This window comes from Glandiceps talaboti, chromosome 18, assembly GCF_964340395.1.
Source record: "Glandiceps talaboti chromosome 18, keGlaTala1.1, whole genome shotgun sequence".
Lineage (NCBI taxonomy): Eukaryota > Metazoa > Hemichordata > Enteropneusta > Spengelidae > Glandiceps > Glandiceps talaboti.
The window spans coordinates 18830001-18847500 of NC_135566.1; the positions used below are offsets into that span (position 1 = coordinate 18830001).

The 17500-nt window shown below is 35.9% G+C and overlaps 2 protein-coding genes and 1 long non-coding RNA gene across 4 annotated transcripts in view; all 3 read left to right on the forward strand.

Moving 5' to 3' along the window:
* Nucleotides 1-1622, forward strand: part of LOC144449480 (dehydrogenase/reductase SDR family member 11-like) — a 12917-nt gene extending 11295 nt beyond the window's left edge. For both annotated transcript variants that reach the window (XM_078140020.1, XM_078140019.1), the window contains exons 7-8: nucleotides 214-279; nucleotides 927-1622. In XM_078140020.1, the coding sequence (XP_077996146.1) occupies nucleotides 214-279; nucleotides 927-968 (108 nt within the window). In that variant the 3' untranslated portion in view covers nucleotides 969-1622. The remainder of the gene's footprint in view (nucleotides 1-213; nucleotides 280-926) is intronic.
* A 3314-nt stretch (nucleotides 1623-4936) lies between these two features.
* On the forward strand, nucleotides 4937-9806 carry LOC144448902 (uncharacterized). The gene is made up of 3 exons (XR_013482145.1): nucleotides 4937-4996; nucleotides 7986-8053; nucleotides 9759-9806. It is a non-coding gene; the product is annotated as an uncharacterized LOC144448902 (long non-coding RNA).
* Nucleotides 9807-12021: 2215 nt separating this feature from the next.
* Nucleotides 12022-17105, forward strand: LOC144448779 (hepatic lectin-like). The gene is made up of 3 exons (XM_078139066.1): nucleotides 12022-12273; nucleotides 13421-13491; nucleotides 16783-17105. Exons 1-3 carry the CDS (start codon nucleotides 12032-12034, stop codon nucleotides 16839-16841), a joined length of 372 nt encoding a protein of 123 aa, XP_077995192.1. The 5' UTR covers nucleotides 12022-12031; the 3' UTR covers nucleotides 16842-17105.
* The last annotated feature ends 395 nt before the right edge of the window (nucleotides 17106-17500 follow it).

Genomic DNA, 17500 nt, shown 5'->3' on the forward strand with positions numbered 1-17500 from the left:
CATAGACCGTGGAGGGTCTATGGTTTATTGTAGTTTATGCTACAAGCGGGGCAGTCTTCTTTAATTTTTTCTCCAGATAATGTCAATACTTAGTACCGCGTATGGTTGTTATTATATATTGCTACATGATAATGATTTTTTGTCTCCACGTATAACATTTAACATTTCCCGACCGAAAAAATAACAACTTTGGTTCAATTTCAATATTCACAGCATCTGCAACCGTCAAATATTGCTGATATGATGATCTATGCCCTCCAAGCCCCAGCTCATGTACAGGTAAGACATTTGATATTTAAAAACTCTACTACTTATGAGGACGCTATTCGGGAACATATATTTTTTTTACCAGAAGTGAGGGTATTGCTAGGAGTCTACATAGAATGATGTTCTTGTTATTTTTTTTCATTCTACAATATTTCACTTCTAAAGTTTATAAAATTCTAAACAAGTCAAAAATTATGCTAACATCATTTTTAGGAACTCGTGGAGTTGTTTTTAACAGTCCACTTTGTTCAGTAACGGCTTCAAGTAACAGCAAATCCTTTATCCCATACAGGGCGCCCGCTTGTGGCCCTTCTATTGAACATGACATCAAGGCTAGACTGGCACCAGTCCCTGGGGGGGGGGGGGGGGGGCTTTTTAAAAATACTTTTTTAGTCTTGTAAAGGAACCTTTTATTTTTCCATGTTCATGGCCATTCACCTGATTGTTTTTCAATCACTCCATACATTACCATTACTTTTCACGCAAAAGAACACAGCTGGGTTTTTAAACAAGCATGATAATTATTTTATTCAAATAAAGAATGAAAAAACCCAGGAGACTTGAACTCCGTTGAGGTGTATAAGTCAGTACATTGATTGTTTTGTCAATTTTGTAGGATCATGATAAATTCATAACCTGTCCCTTTTATTTACATTCAGGTTCAAGATGTTCTTGTTTCATCAACATTTGAGAAGAAGTAAACACTACTCACGAAGAATGATTTGTATTATCTTAACTTCATGGACAATTGCCTCATATTGCCTCACACAAATAAGCAATCGACTTCAGGTCTCCTACTGGTGCTTTGTTTCACTTCGTTTCGTTTCGTTTCGTTTCGTTTCGTTTCGTTTCGTTTCGATGAATACCATACGCCATCGCAAACATCATTAGTTAAAATCTGATATAGTGACTACAACGCCATCGCTTTACTAATATTTACTTCTGTTTCCTTCGTATGTTGTCGTTTGTTTTCGATTTTGTTGTTATGGGAGTGATAGCAGTCTTCCTACATCTGACCTTGTCATTTAGCAGTTCACACGTACACTCAAACCTCTCTGACAGCTGGGCAAGTAACCCAGCAAATCAGCATAGGAGAAGGCGATCTGTCCTGGAGCAACAAATCTAAAACAAATTATAGGAATATAGGCAATATAGGAAGGAAATATATAGGGGTAAATAAAACAATTGAACCATAATTCTACACAAGATTTGAATCGAGTTGTATCAATCATATGTATAGAAATTCAAGGACAAATTAACAGCATCACATAAGCTTTCATATGTATTCATGATTTGTGCAAGATAATGTGGCCAGTAATATGTATATATAGTGGCAAAAATAAAGAATTGTGGGAACAGGCCATTATATTGTATGTGTGTTTGTTTGTTTGTTTGTCTGTATGTATGTATGTATGTATGTATGTATGTATGTATGTATGTATGTATGTATGTATGTATGTATGTATGTATGTATGTATGTGTGTGTGTGTGTGTGTGTGTATGTATGTATGTATGTATGTATGTGTGTGCGCGCGTGTGTGTGTGTCTGTATGCATACGTGTGTGTGTGTACGTGTATGCACACACCTACCTAAGCTACATACCTAGGGGAAGGGTTATACTCCGCATATCATCATTCACCAGGTAAGTAAATGCTCTTAATCACAATTACCATTATCTCTGGATTTCAATTCACGTTCACTAAATACTGTATATTAACTGGAAATTGGAATCGCAGCTTCATTTTCCCTGAAATTAACGAACGACTAATAGTTGTAAGAAAGTAATACTGAGCGTAAAGTTGATAGTTACATCTGACACGTCCGACGTTCACATTTTAGCCCTTCATAAACAATTCAAAATCCTTGCATGTACGGTTTTACGGGCTTTATTCGAACATTTTACAATTTACGAAAAACAAGATTTAAACTGGATGCCTCCCTTAAGGGCAAAACCATAGATGTTTGGGCATACACACATTGTTAGAATGCAACATTTTTGACAGGTATTATACATGATGCATCACTTAATTGGAAAATTAATAATATCAAGCTGTATGAAATTTGTAGCTTACCTAATTAAAATATTACTTAATTGTCAAAATGCAAATTAAACATTTTATTTATAAGTTACAACACCAAGCTTTAAATGACACATGCACTTCTTTATCATCGATACATGTACTAAATTATCTGACATTCAAAGCTTGCATACTAAAGATATCACCTAACTTTCAATATGGTTATTTATGCAAATTACACAATCACAGTTAAAAACTACATAAACAACTACATCAAACACGTATAATTTGTTATAGTTGATGTATGTACACAGTTAAATGAAATTTGAAGCTTGCGAAAATCATTAATTATGTAAATTATTCATTAAAGCTTTAAGATAAATCAACAAATTTTATAGGACATACTTGATTTATTGTGGTTAACGTACCAAATTATTTTGAATTTCCTTTTTGTTTTCCGGCCAAATAAGCGAAAATAAGTACTTAGCAAAAATTTCTAGATTTGCAGAGGAATAATTGATGGAAATAAAATTGGATCAACTAACATTCTTTATTAAATATCAATAAATTGACATTCATGGCATCAACTGCATGGATATTGTGTGTAAGCTTAAATTCTAATACAGTCTGGTCAATGCCCTTTACAGGCAATTATTTTTAAAAGTAAGAAGTGACAGGTTTATCGATACCTCAATGGTACATTAGGCTAAAGGTACAGGCAGGTAGTCAGGCAGACATGCAGGCAGACAGACAGACAGACAGACAGACAGGCGGGCGGGCGGGCGACAGGCAAACACATACATACATACATACATACATACATACATACATACATACATACATACATACATACATACATACATACATGTATACATACATACATACATACATACATACACACACACATACATACATACATACATACATACATACATACATACATACATACATACATACATACATACATACATACATACATACATACATACAATGTAACATAGCAAACAAAATCAATGATACTGAATGTAGGAGTTCTATAGCAATCACAGTTCTACACGTCATCCTTTTCACGCTGTCTCATTATTCATAAAAGAATCCTCTACAAATTACTTGTACGTAAATCATTTGAGTTAAAAGCCTGTCAATATAAAAGATCATAAACACTGTTCGTCATATTTTTGGAGTTGAATTTTGGGATAGTTTGCGGAGTCGAAAATAACCTACATACATAATGAACCCATTTTTAGCATTATCACAATCACTGCATTGTATTAAACCGTAAATACACAGTTTGCGATACAACCAATTTGAACTTTAGATAAATATTAATTACATACTTCATAGTAATATTTTTTGGTTTAAGCCAATGACAAGAAAATTCAATTTTTAAAAAAATGAAGAGATAATCTATTGTTATTTGAGAAATTGGAGAAAAGCTGTAACTGGGATATTTTGTTTCATCAAGTAACCAAATATATATTCATCATTGAATTATAAAAAGACATTGTATCTGTTAATTAGTGGTCAATATTATCCGTATATGGTGTAGTGACAAATTTAAATCTTGAGCGAAAGCTTGGTTTTGAATATGTCGCTATGTTAAACTGCAAGACTTTGTAACCGTGGTATCATTTTCCGCCCAAACAATCACAATCTATATTCACTGAAAATTGTTAAAATACCAATAATCAGACATTGCACATGTTCAGTGGTCGGCCTTATCCATTAGTACAGTAATAGCGGGTTTAATCGCGATCGCCGTTGAAGGTGCTGAGTTTTAGGTGTAAGGAACCAATTTGATATGATTTATCATGTGTACAACTACACAAAATACGTATAGGTGATTCAATACTGTTCAGTGTGTATATTAAGAGTAAGTTAGTGTATCTAACAAAACACTTTCAAAAGTGTTCAGTTGCAGCTAGTGTAGTGCTAAAAGACGCAATAACTGCGATTTGAACAATGTTTTAGCTAATAACAAATTTATATTGTCACTATACAAGGTGGAATTGATAAGGGGTTCCCTCTGATATCGACACCTATATCTATTTGCTATCTGAATGGATTTTTAATTCCAAATTAATTTACATCGTAAGATTAATAGGTGTATGAATCCAATCTAAACCAACATAATGGTTTCCCCCGTTACATATTCTTGTAGAATAATTGAAAATATTGTATAAGCCGACAGTATGTACTAGCTATCTAGAAATGTAAACGACCAATCGGATGCCGCAACGTGTCCCATAAGTTTGAATAGATTGAAATCATTGTTGATCTCCAAACATATGGTATCTGCAATACATTGCCTTAAAACATGATCAAAATTCTTGTTATCGGATTATGCTTGCTTAGTGAAAATATTCTGATTAATTGGTTTCAATTTAGAAAGTATTGATAGAAAATGCTAGTAACAATTGGTGGAACCATACGTCCACCGGTGTAAGAGCCACGTCAGTATACAGTCTACGTGCCTCATAATGCGAACATCTTCAAATGAATTACTGTTCACGAATGGATGTCAAGCCCTTCCTTTGATCACAGACATGTGAACAATGCGTTTGTTTATGCCTCGATGTATATCAACACGGTAGAAACTAACAGCCATCCTATAAAAAGCTTATAGAAGAGGAGTTACTGTAGCATATAGTGTTCACTTCAGATACCAAGCTGGCATACACATCTTTACTGAACTGAATCAACCTGTAAGGTAAGTGAACGAACGAGCAAATCTGTACTTGTGTATGTGTAGCATTCTGGAATTAAATATCCTCTTGGCTGATATTTTTGTTTTTGTTCAGTATTGGCTTCAACTTGCAACCTTACAAAACGTTGAAATTATTGAAATTATCTCGTTCCGTTTGCTTTATTAGTTATCGCAGTTTTTTATAAAGGTTTAAAAAAACTAATAAAGACGAAAAATCGCCTTAATATAAGTTTGATATTTAATTACAGTAGAAGAAAGTAAACTGTGAAGGAAAAAAGTAAGAACCGACACAATTATTGCTTATGACTGTCTCGTATAGAGGGTGATTTATATACATAGTAATACAGTTGTTAGATGTGTCTGTATCATACAGACGGTGATTTATATACATTGTAATACAACTGTTGTATGTGTCTGTCTCTTGCAGAGTGTGGTTTATATACATTGTAATACAATTGTTGTATGTGTCTGTCTCTTGCAGAGTGTGGTTTATATACATTGTAATACAATTGTTGTATGTGTCTGTCTCTACAGAGGGTGATTTATATGCATTGTAATACAATTGTTAGATATGTCTGTGTCATACAGAGGGTGATTTATATAATGTACTTAGATTAGATGCATCAGAATTTCGATGTTTATTATTACGTTGTATGTCTTTGCATGAACCATGGAAGTATCACCCACGGAAGTATGATACTTTCATGTATGAACCTTTCCACATTCCTGTTATACCACAAGCAAGCCAAACGCACCCAAGAAAACCGTTTGCAGCATTCCGCACAGGGTAAAGGAAAATTCCATCGCCTTCTAATTTATATTAGTTGCTGCAACTAATTAAAATAAGTTTATAGTTATACTGGTCTATTTATTCCGTATTCGGAGGCCATCGGCCCAAAGATACAATATGTAAATATTAGAGTAAAGTAGTACTAAAAAGGCAATGAAACTGTTACATAACACAGTTAACTTCTTTACGTAGTTTCATGGCATGAGACGTTGTAGTGTATCTACATTGTTAGAGGAAAGTGAATCAATAATGTTCAGAACAGGTGGAGGATCAAAGTAAAAAGTAAAATAGACAATAAGCTTAGACTTTGGCATTTACAATATACCTAATCTAACACTGTTAGATTTGGCACATGAGAAGTTCGTGTTCATTCTGGGCTTAAACCTGCACTCGCTGCAACTGGGACATTTTTTCATCAAGTGACCAAATATATATTCTCTAATAATCTGCGCCACCTGCTGTTGTCATGGAGACCAGCAATGTCTGTGTTATTAGTGTATGTATTGCTTGTGCATAACTCAGGCACGGGTTCGTTGTTATTGCCATGAACAGGATAGTAGGAGACATTCGGGGTTGAAGTCTTCTAGTAATCTCCAAATGATTTTAGTACGCACATTCCTTTGCAGCTTTAAACTAACGAATTCACAATTGAATTATACATACGAAAGCCTGTAGACTGTAAGTGGCTGTAAAGAAATCATGTACATATTGCCAACTGTTTTACCGCATAGAAAAACGCGAATCGGTGCAATGACATTATTTTTTGTATGTTAGTTGTTTTATTAATAACATTGTGTGAATGTGAATATTATTTATTTACCAGTAAAAGTTGAATCACATACCCTCTTTATTATGTAATTTCAATTTAATACAATTCATTTCCTGTTAAAGTCGAAATCAAATGATCTGATCACCAGAACGTAAACGGAGAGGAGGGGAGGGTGCTTGTTGCTTTTCATCTATACGAAGTATGTATGTGTCTCATTCAATTTTTTAGGCAACTCAAAAAGAAGAAAGGGTAGCATTAGCAGTTAATTTCTTTAAACAAATACTGTTTAAGTTCTCCCCAATTATCTCCAATTTGGATAGCGAGAGTAATTCCTATAAAAGCTAAAATCGACGAACTTCATTTCATGACCAGTCAGACACACTGATATACCTGAAAATAAAGAACATAACATACTGATAGACAGACAGACAGACAGATAGATAGATAGATAGATAGATAGATAGATAGATAGATAGATAGATATATATATAGATAGATAGATAGATAGATAGATAGATAGATAGACAGACAGACAGACAGACAGACAGATAGATAGATAGATAGATAGATAGATAGATAGATAGATAGATAGATAGATAGAAAGACAGATAGATAGATAGATAGATAGATAGATAGATAGATAGACAGACAGACAGACAGACAGACAGATAGATAGATAGATAGATAGACAGACAGACAGACAGACAGACAGACAGACAGACAGATAGATAGATAGATAGATAGATATAGATAGATAGATAGATAGACAGACAGACAGACAGACAGACAGACAGACAGACAGACAGACAGACAGACAGACAGACAGACAGACAGACAGACAGATAGATAGATAGATAGATAGATAGATAGATAGATAATTAATTAGATAGATAGACAGACAGACAGACAGACAGACAGACAGACAGACAGACAGACAGACAGACAGACAGATAGATAGATAGATAGATAATTAGATAGACAGACAGATAGATAGATAGATAGATAGATAGATAATTAGATAGACAGACAGATAGATAGATAGATAGATAGATAGATAGATAGATAGATAGATAGATAGATAGACAGACAGATAGATAGATAGATAGATAGATAGATAGATAGATAGATAGATAGATAGATAGATAGATAGATAGATAGATAGATAGATAGATAGATAGATAGATAGATAGATAGATAGATAGATAGATAGATAGATAGATAGATAGACAGGCAGACAGACAGACATGGAGAAATACAACATAATAACATAGCCTTCCCTACCGAAGTTAAAAATCATCTATATTACGCCCCTTGTTGCTAATAATAGTCCATCGTGTTATTTTCACTATATCTGTCATTTTGACAAATAACATTATTAAACATGGTATATTCATTCTATCGAAGTGCCTAGTTACTGTATCTAATTATTGCAGGAGGCAGTATGAGTGGTTACAGTTGGAGTATTCTCTTGTTCATCTGTTGCCTGGCAAGTGGTTCTCTGGTTAGTAGAATAATTTATTCTGCAAACTGTAAACGTTTATTTGGCTAGGTTGTGCTATGGATACAGATGGTGGAGAAATATAATGACTTTTTCCTCGGAGTGAGTGAGTGAGTGAGTGAGTGAGTGAGTGGGTGGGTGGGTGGGTGGGTGGGTGGTTGGGTGGGAGAGTTTATAATTTTGTAGATGTAAAATTCTTTTCACTTTCCCTCGATTGTTTCATTTGAGAGCAATTCTGAGTCATGACATATAGGAGTCATGCATATTTATGTTCTGATATTACTTGTGTACGTTGACTCCGATCCCATGAGATATTGCGTGTCCTTGGCAAGCACTCCCACTGAACAATGAATTGGGTACAAGTTTCAACTTACTGTTTCATGGCAATTGCGTGTAAAATCATGAAATGACTCTCCAAGACTCAAATGCCATTCTTTCTCGGCGTGGCATTTCCAAAAAAGAAGACAATGAATCATCAAATTACTATGGCTCGTTTGTGACGTCATCTGTATTCACCAATTCAGCGATCGCGAGTCAGTCAATTCACAGCGATTCAGTCAAGACAAGCTTAACACAAAGTTAGCAAGTTTACAGTTCGTCCAACCTACCACATCGAATTTGGCTTAGAGACCGGTCTTTCTCGCAAACCACAGCTGTTATTTCTTCCGCGACCCTGCAAAAAAACGATGTGTCTTGGACTCGGACAGTGCCGTACCAGAGGCTACGGATTACGATGATGGAGACCAGTGAGATTCTTCTGCTTGGCCTTGATGGGGAGGGGGATGGATTGATAGGCAGGTCACCTTGTTTTTGAAATTGGCGCGGGGGGGGGGGGTCATCCTTTTTATAAAATTGTGGATGGGGATGGGGGTCATTGTGTTTTGGGTTGTGATGCGGAAGAAAAGTCATTTCTACAATGTATGACTTTGTCTGAACTGTGGTATTTATTCCTGTCTTTCTTATATTCCTTAAAGACTTCATCATATTTCTAGAGTAACGCTGAAACATATTTATTCGTATATACATATACATGTATTACCTACCATATGTTACATAAATTCTTGACTGTTTCACAATCAATGCGTCACTTATATTGGACTTCGAGGTAGAAGTTGAAAGTTTCATAATGGAAATCCAAAGTTCATAGATAGTTTATATAAGAAGTTATCTAAATTGTTCCACACTTAGTCTTTAGTTTGAAGAGATTAATATGGCAAATTGCATGTTTCTTATTTTGGACAATACATGGTATCGACTCTACAAATCACCCCATCTTAGCAGATTCCATTGTCCATTATCCACAATAATGGGTATGAGTACCTAAAGTTCTCTAACAAAAATACCAGTGACTTTACTATTTTCAAATAGTACTGCCACTATACCAATATTACGGACATCGCCATTTTATGTGACATGCAAAACTGACAAGTCCATGAGTTGTATGGCGCCTGAGTTAACTTTTGACTTTTAAATTTCTGCTCACTGAGAGAAACAAAAATTTCTTTGAGCGTCACTGGTTCCTAGACAGGTTTCTGTAGTGTGGGACCACAAGGCATCCTTAGTTATTGGTCAGGTTTCTGCAGTGTGAGACCACATGTACAAGGCGCGCGTGTGAATTGGACGACCGCTTCCGTTTAACAATCATCTTTATTTTTAATAGTTTTGGAATGTTTCGTTTCGTTTTGTTTTTGCTATCAAAACATTACAGGTTGATGTATCTTTTCAAAACAACGGAGATGAGTTCGTTGACAGACAATACCTTGCTGGTGTTCAAGATAGTCTGACGTTAGACAAAAGAGACGCTACAGGTAGGTGACCGCCCACCTATTCTGTTTCCTGAAAAATGACCCTCCCTTAATTTTCTTACTCTGTAACATGACCAGCACTCCCTCTGTTCGCAAATACGGGTTAGAATGTTGTCATATGTGAAAAAGAGAGTCTTGGGAATCATTGGAGAGGACTGTATCTCACCTCTGCCACCATGTTGGCAATTTTTAAAGCCATATGTTGTTTCCCACTACGCTAATTTTTGTTGAAGGCATTGCATTAATCAATGTCCATGTTTTAGGTCGAATTGGCAAAGTTGAAGGCCAGAACTCCCAAAGACTATATGCATGCCAGTGTTTCCCCTCACTAAACTCATGGAGATAGCATCATCTCTGTACTATAACTAACTGCAGCTGTCATATGTTAGACCTACTCCTCTCCTCACACCACAACAGACAAACTGAATTGATTCACTGTTATCAGGTTGTCAGCAGCAATTTGACTTATATATTCTGATATTATGATACAATGGTGGCAGCGATGGGATACCAAAAATCACAAAATAATACAAATTTCGATAACACAATGAATCAAACCAATATATGATCCACCTCTAATTCCATTATCTAATATATGACCCTCTCCTAATTCCATTATCTAAAATATGACTCTAACCCGAGCCCTGATTTGTAAAATATGACACCCTCATTTTCAAGAACCCTCAACTTGTAATTACTGATGGCTAAACTTAGAGGTAAACTATTGTTTGTTCTTGGTTTGATTATTGAGAGCATCAAAACCCGGAGGTTCATACAATAGTTTGATATGCAAAATTATACCATGCACGAGCCAAGTTGAACAAAATTCAGCCGGTAAATACTCGTGATCTAAGGGTTTTGTCATTACTGGTCTAGCCACTCATAGTGACAAAGACCCCTTAGGCAACTTGTATTTTCCTCGGAAAAAGGAAAATAAATATTGAGGAATAGCATGTAAGTATTAGAGGAGGTGGCGCCAAAGCCAGCACAGTTGTTCGAAGTGTGTGCAGTGAGACTAATTGTAGCTTTAAGAGTCCTCGGATTGGTCGACACATCGAGGTTGACTAATACATTATCAGAAGTGATTCTATTGTATTATAACTAGCTGGCACCATCAAACAATATTTGAAAAGCCAGAACAACTGGCGAATTTGTTGTCTAGCTAGAAGTAGGTGGAAAAAACTACCATGATTGTAGTCACTATATCTGGAGATGCCTGTGATCAAAACAATTTATTTTATCAGTGTGGCCTGGATCATTGAAACTGGCTTTGAAGTTGCTGAAAAATCTTCTCCTTACTAGATATATTATCTTTAATACATTACACCTTAACATTTCCATACAGCAGGATACAATAAATAACAAAATATGAAGCCCTTCAAGCCAGTTGTTTAAGTATCTGTTAGTGTCTATATGTTACAGCCCGTTTCAATTTACCATTCATCCGCTCTTCACTTTAAGATAGTAAGATCGAATGAATCCTGATTCTCGCAAAATTTTGTCTAAATGACATAAACTAAAGTGCCATCATGCAGACATCGAATTCAGACGTCAAAACATTGACGCCCGAGTGTCTTCATCAACAAGTTTCAGTACGGTTAATTGGTTTATTTCATAATAGACAAAATGTAGCAAGAAATTGTTATCTTGTTATCTTAGTTTAGAATATGTACTTTCTTGCTGCTTTCTTGTTTCTGTGTGGTTGTATCAAACAGAGCAGGTGAACGGTAACTTGACAAGGACTGCCGTTTGATAGTAAGTTAAAAGGTCTTCTGGGAACCTTCAATACCAGTGTTTTAACTGTCCATCTGATATAAAAACGACGTTCTGGATTCCAGGCGTCTTCTAAATCACGGTTACCAAAGATACAGTTTTTAAGTGAATATGTGATTGATAACATTAATACCCTCTCTCTCTCTCTCTCTCTCTCTCTCTCTCTCTCTCTCTCTCTCTCTCTCTCTCTCTCTCTCTCTCTCTCTCTCTCTCTCTCTCTCTCTCTCTCTCTCTCTCTCTCTCTCTCTCTCTCTCTCTCTCTCTCTCTCTCTCTCTCTCTCTCTCTCTCTCAACAGGGCAGGACAACTTGTTATGCGATTGTGTAGAATACACATTCAATTTTGATAACAAAAACTGGTCTGAAGCGAAATCCACATGTGAGACAAACGGTGGAACATTGGCTATGATTAAAGATATGGAGACGTACAACAATATCAAACAATATATTAACGATACCGACATCACATCATATGTTGGAAAAGGTTTTTGGATTGGATTGAAAGAAGATTCTACGGATGGATATAAATGGATAGATGGAACTCTCTTGGGTAGCTGTTCGTCGCCATTCACAGGTTGGGCCAATGGCGAACCAAATAACAGATTTAAAGAAAAGAAGGGAGAATATCAAGACTGTGTTCAACTCTGGTGAGTAATCAGCTTGAATTCGGCCTTCAAAATAATAGAAATTATAGAATTCAAAATATTTATACCATCTCAAAATTGATCGACAATTACCTCAACAATAGCCCAGAGACCCGGTAGGATGTTCGAAAGTAACGACGACATGGCCGTGTAAGGCAAGCCCGTTCAAGCCAAAAGTATGATTCTTATTTTGGCTGTAGTAATATGGAGTTATAAACAAATGTTAACGGTTTATGTGCAGTTAGTCGATGGAATCCACACTTTTATATGGGAAGCCGTTCAGGCCAAAAATATTTTTCTATTTTAGCTATAGTATTTTATATTTTTCGTACTTACAAACTAATTTTAACCGTTTATGTACTTTTATTCCATGGTTACATTATTTTAATTGAAATAAGTTTTCATTTATTTGAGAATATTGTTTTATTTTTCGTCAAACCAGAATTTTTTAAAGGATTATATATAATTGAAAGTCAAAAAATATTTTTGTTAAAGTTATTTTATTTTATTTTTATTTTATCCCACGATGTTAACATTATTTCATTCAAACAAGTTTCATTTATATAAGATTATTGTTGTTTTATATTTACAGGCTTTATTTTGATTTAGTTTTCGTCAAACCAGAAGGATTATGTTTAATTGAAAGTCGTAGGTTCAGAGTCTTTCTCAGTTCTGGCCCGGTGGAAAAATTCATAGACCTGCCCCCCCCCCTCCCCCACCCCCGAACATTTCACCAAGCGCTGACTTCTGCCATTTTCCCTCTGTTGACATGACTGGGGCAGAATAAGATCAATAGTATATTGAACGTTTATCGCATTGGGTTCAATGGTTGGACGGAGAACACTTAAAACAGAGAAAGGTCTATCACCTGCCAGTAGGAGTGCCATTTTATGTATTCGTATGTATTATAATCATGTCCATGCAAGTGCAAAGTACAGCGACCAACGTGTTTGGCCTACGGAAGTCAGTCAGTTGAGTTACTCCATACCCCCTGCTATGGAAATACATACATACATACATACATACATACATACATACATACATACATACATGTACATACATACATACATACATACATACATACATACATACATACATACATACATACATACATTCATATCTATATGCTTTTTTTCATCCTGCAAAAAAGGAAGAGGAGTGATTATGAGTGGGATGATGACTTTTGCTCAAAATCGAAGCAATTTATCTGCATGAAGAAAGGTAAGTTCAACTCTGTTGACACAAACATTTCATTTTGGCGAGTTTCCGTTTTATATGATGGTAGAGACTAAGGTGGAGTTGTACCCTTTTTTTACAGATGGCATACACTGAAGCCTGGGTTCATGGGCTTGTGAATGCCATAGGTTTATTTTGAATTTCCGTCATTTTCAATTTGTTTTGATTTTGAATTTTTTAGTTTTGGAAATTGAAAATCAACTGAGAAAACGTGAAGTGAAAACGTCGGAAATTCACAATTACCTGTGCAATGACACCACCGTGTATGTGTGTTGCACTGTTGGGGGGGGGGGGTATTTTTCGTGTCGCTTTAGGAGCAAGGATTGCCATCGATATCGAGGATTAGAAGGCAGAAAGAAAGCAATCCATGCCGTAATGTAATGTTAGCATTCTAAACCTTCCACAATCACAATTTATCTCTCCCTTACGTAATATAAGTTCTCAGTGCATCCAGAAATTCTAGACAAAGAGAAAGCAAACAATTGCAATGCCATAATGTACTTTTTTTAGAATTCTGCCACTCCCCCATTAAAATAGACGTCACTCTTTTAATATGTACCGACATTTATGCATCAGTACACCCACTAACAGTAGACAGTAAGCAAGAATACAATCCTTGCCATTACGTGACCTCAATTCACACATCAGTGCAACCCGGGAGTACAACCTGCAGTTGGCAGAAAGAAGACAATCATTGCCATAGTGTAGTGTCAGCACTCTGAAAACCCCTCTCCCTTAATATTGGACATACACTCCCCTTGTGTGACGTCAAGTTACGAATCATTCAATTCCATCCAGGAATGCCATAATGTAAAGTAAAGTCAGCATTCTGAACCCTTCCCATGAAAATGGTCACTCCATTATGAAGGAAACATAAAGTCTTACCGTACGATAAATGCCCACCCCCTCCATAAATAGTGGGCAGTCCCTTATCGGTGCTTCAAGGAATAGAAGACAGACAGAACACGACATTTACAGTAGTGCAAGGTCTATTTTATAAACTGTATTTCAATTTGAGTTCTCAAGAGTCAAGCCCAACGGCCCAGCATAAAAGCACATCCCATGAGCCCAGCACAACGCCCAGGTTTTAGTATATTCCTTTAGTCTGTTAAGGATGGGAGATATGTGACAAATCTCCCCTGGTTCATTTCACAGAGAACCCCCCCCCCCCCCCCGTTCCCGTGAGTGGAGTCATTGAACACAAATATAAGCTTAGACGTGTTGAGCTAGTGATATCCAAAATCAGAGTAGTTCCCCTTCCATTAGCAACACGCTAGCTTGCTCTTAGATTACTGCAGAAATTCATAGTAAATTAAAGTCTGTTAAGGAGACTATTGGTTGGAAATTGTAATGTTTTACATCAACAAGAAGGCCAGAATGTGAACAGAAAACTGAGAGTACGTATAAGCACGGGCTCAGCGAGCATGTTTGTGATGATTTATTTTGATTTGACGTGATCGCAATACTCGCTGTAAACTAAGAGGAGATCTTCATGTTCCAAAATATACTAGCTGACTTGGCCAGTCTTCAATTCAATTTGCCGGTCCCATGCTATGGAACAAAATACCCAACGATATCAGAAATATTCCCAACAGGGCTAGGTTTAAATAATAATAATAATAATAATAATAATAATAATAATAATAATAATAATAATAATAATAATAATAATAATAATAATGTTGGGTTCTTATATAGCGCTTTCCCACACCGTGTTCAAAGCGCTTTACAATTATTACCCCTGGCTCGGATCAGAACGGTACAACGGCCCTTTAGCCTCAACTCCCCGGGGAGCATACAATCCATTGCAGCCATTTAAGCGCATAGGATTAAAGCCTTCACATTGCAACCTACATCCTACCAGGTCCCCAATTATACAGCAGGGTTGACTTAGACCTTGCCCAAGGACTTTAGCCACTCAGAAACAAACAGCAGGCAGCGACAGGGCTCGAACCTGCAACCTGTAGATTCCAAGCCGGTCACGCTAACCCGGTTCACCCATCATGACTCCACTCTAAATCAAAATATAAGCACTGGATTCTAAGTACATATTAAGGTTATTAGTTATTTGCGTTTTCATGATGCTTTAACCAGTTGACATGTAAATTTTGTATCACCGAAGTGTGTTTATCTGTTTTCTTATTAATGTAAACAATTGTTGTTTGTTGTTTTCTGACTCTGTAATCAGTGTTAATTTGAGCAACTGAAGTCTCCACATTTTTTTGTGATATTCAATTCGATGCTTTTGAAATTGAGTGACTAGACTCGATTAGTTTTCCGAAAACTATTTTCTAGTCTCTCACCCACAACTTGAAATCGTTTTTCCTTTTGGATGTTATCATTTATTTCTTTTCTGTATGTTTATTTCTTGTGGGGAATAAATTTCAATTCAATTCAATTCAATTCAATACATACATGTATATTGTATGTGTGTGTGTGTGTGTGTGTGTGTGTGTGTGTGTGTGTGTGTGTGTGTGTGCCAGTGTGTGAGTGTGTATGTGTATGTGTGTGTTGGGGTGTTTGTTTCTGTTTTCACAGACTAAGTCGAGTACTCTATTATACTACTCTGGATTCCAACTATGGTCTACTGTAGTTAGTAGACCACAGTTGGAATCCAGACTACTTTTATACCGAATATCCACTCTCGTTATTGACTAAATAAAGGCACTGTGATCTTTACTGTATTCTATTCCTTTTATCTCTATGAAAACATTTCTCACTTATAAATACCTCAGACCATCAAACAGTTGTTTGGTGAGTAATTTCCAAGGTATGAGTTTCAATCGCAGTTTACCTAGTACCATCTTCTTATAATAAGTTCTTGGAGAGATTATTGGAGAATAAACACGCATTCTAGTTATACCTAATAGGTCATAGCTTTGATTTATTTTTAGTATATGCAAATTAGCCAAATTAGTATGCAGAGGTCACTAAACAGTTCTATAGCTATTGCGTAACCCTAAGAATGTGTGTACAACAATTCATTGAATCGGAAGGTTTTTTTTGTCGAGTTTTGTCAGAGAAACTGAGGACAAGTCATATACAATTAAACATACCTGTATATTGCGAGGTTTATGCTGAGCTACTCTGATTTTCAAACAAACTATTCATCGCGGAACATTTTTCCTAAACATACAATTTTAAACTAGTAAATACGTTTGGATATTTCTGCAGATCTCATACAATTTGTCATCTTTTCCATCGCCTACAAATACCCTCCTTGCGTAAATATATATGTGCATTGACTACTAATATTTGTTTTTGCTTCTTTTACAGTTTGTCCCGGGAACGAAGGCTGTACGAGTTTTGTCGATGAGTCTAGTTGCCAAACTTAAAAACGGTATCCCAACTAACCCAGAACTGAGAAGCCAAGCAATGTGTAGACCAAGACAATATTAATAGTGTTGTCAAACAAAGCAAAAAAACATCAAAATACTTATAATGCACAGACAGTCAGACTCGTCATTTTCAAAATAGTACATTTCTGTTACTCATAAAATATTCAAAATATTCATAGTGATGTGATTGTAAAGTTCTTATTTATGTAACTGCAGAAACAAACTATCCAGTTCATTTTGCATATATTACTGTTTGCTGCATCCGACTACTCAGCAAATATTCTCAGTCCACAACATTAATTATCAACGGTTGTATTGGCGATCCGATATTTTGATTTCTTCCCTTTTTTAACATGTCAGTAGTGTCAAAAGTGAGCTTTATATGGATGTGTATACATATTCTATGATTTCAGACCACCACGCATTAATAAACGTTGTATATTGTCAATCTGAGCCTCCTAATAGTGAACATTTACTTCATACAAACATTATTTTGCTAGGCAGTGGCAGTCTAATAAAGGTTTAGCAAATATTTAGAGCCCCAGGCAACGATAACTATAATAATTATAGTGACTGGAATACATCCAAAGCTTAACACACAGGATCTTAATTTTCCTAAAATAAATAAACACACACGCACGTATGTATATACATAC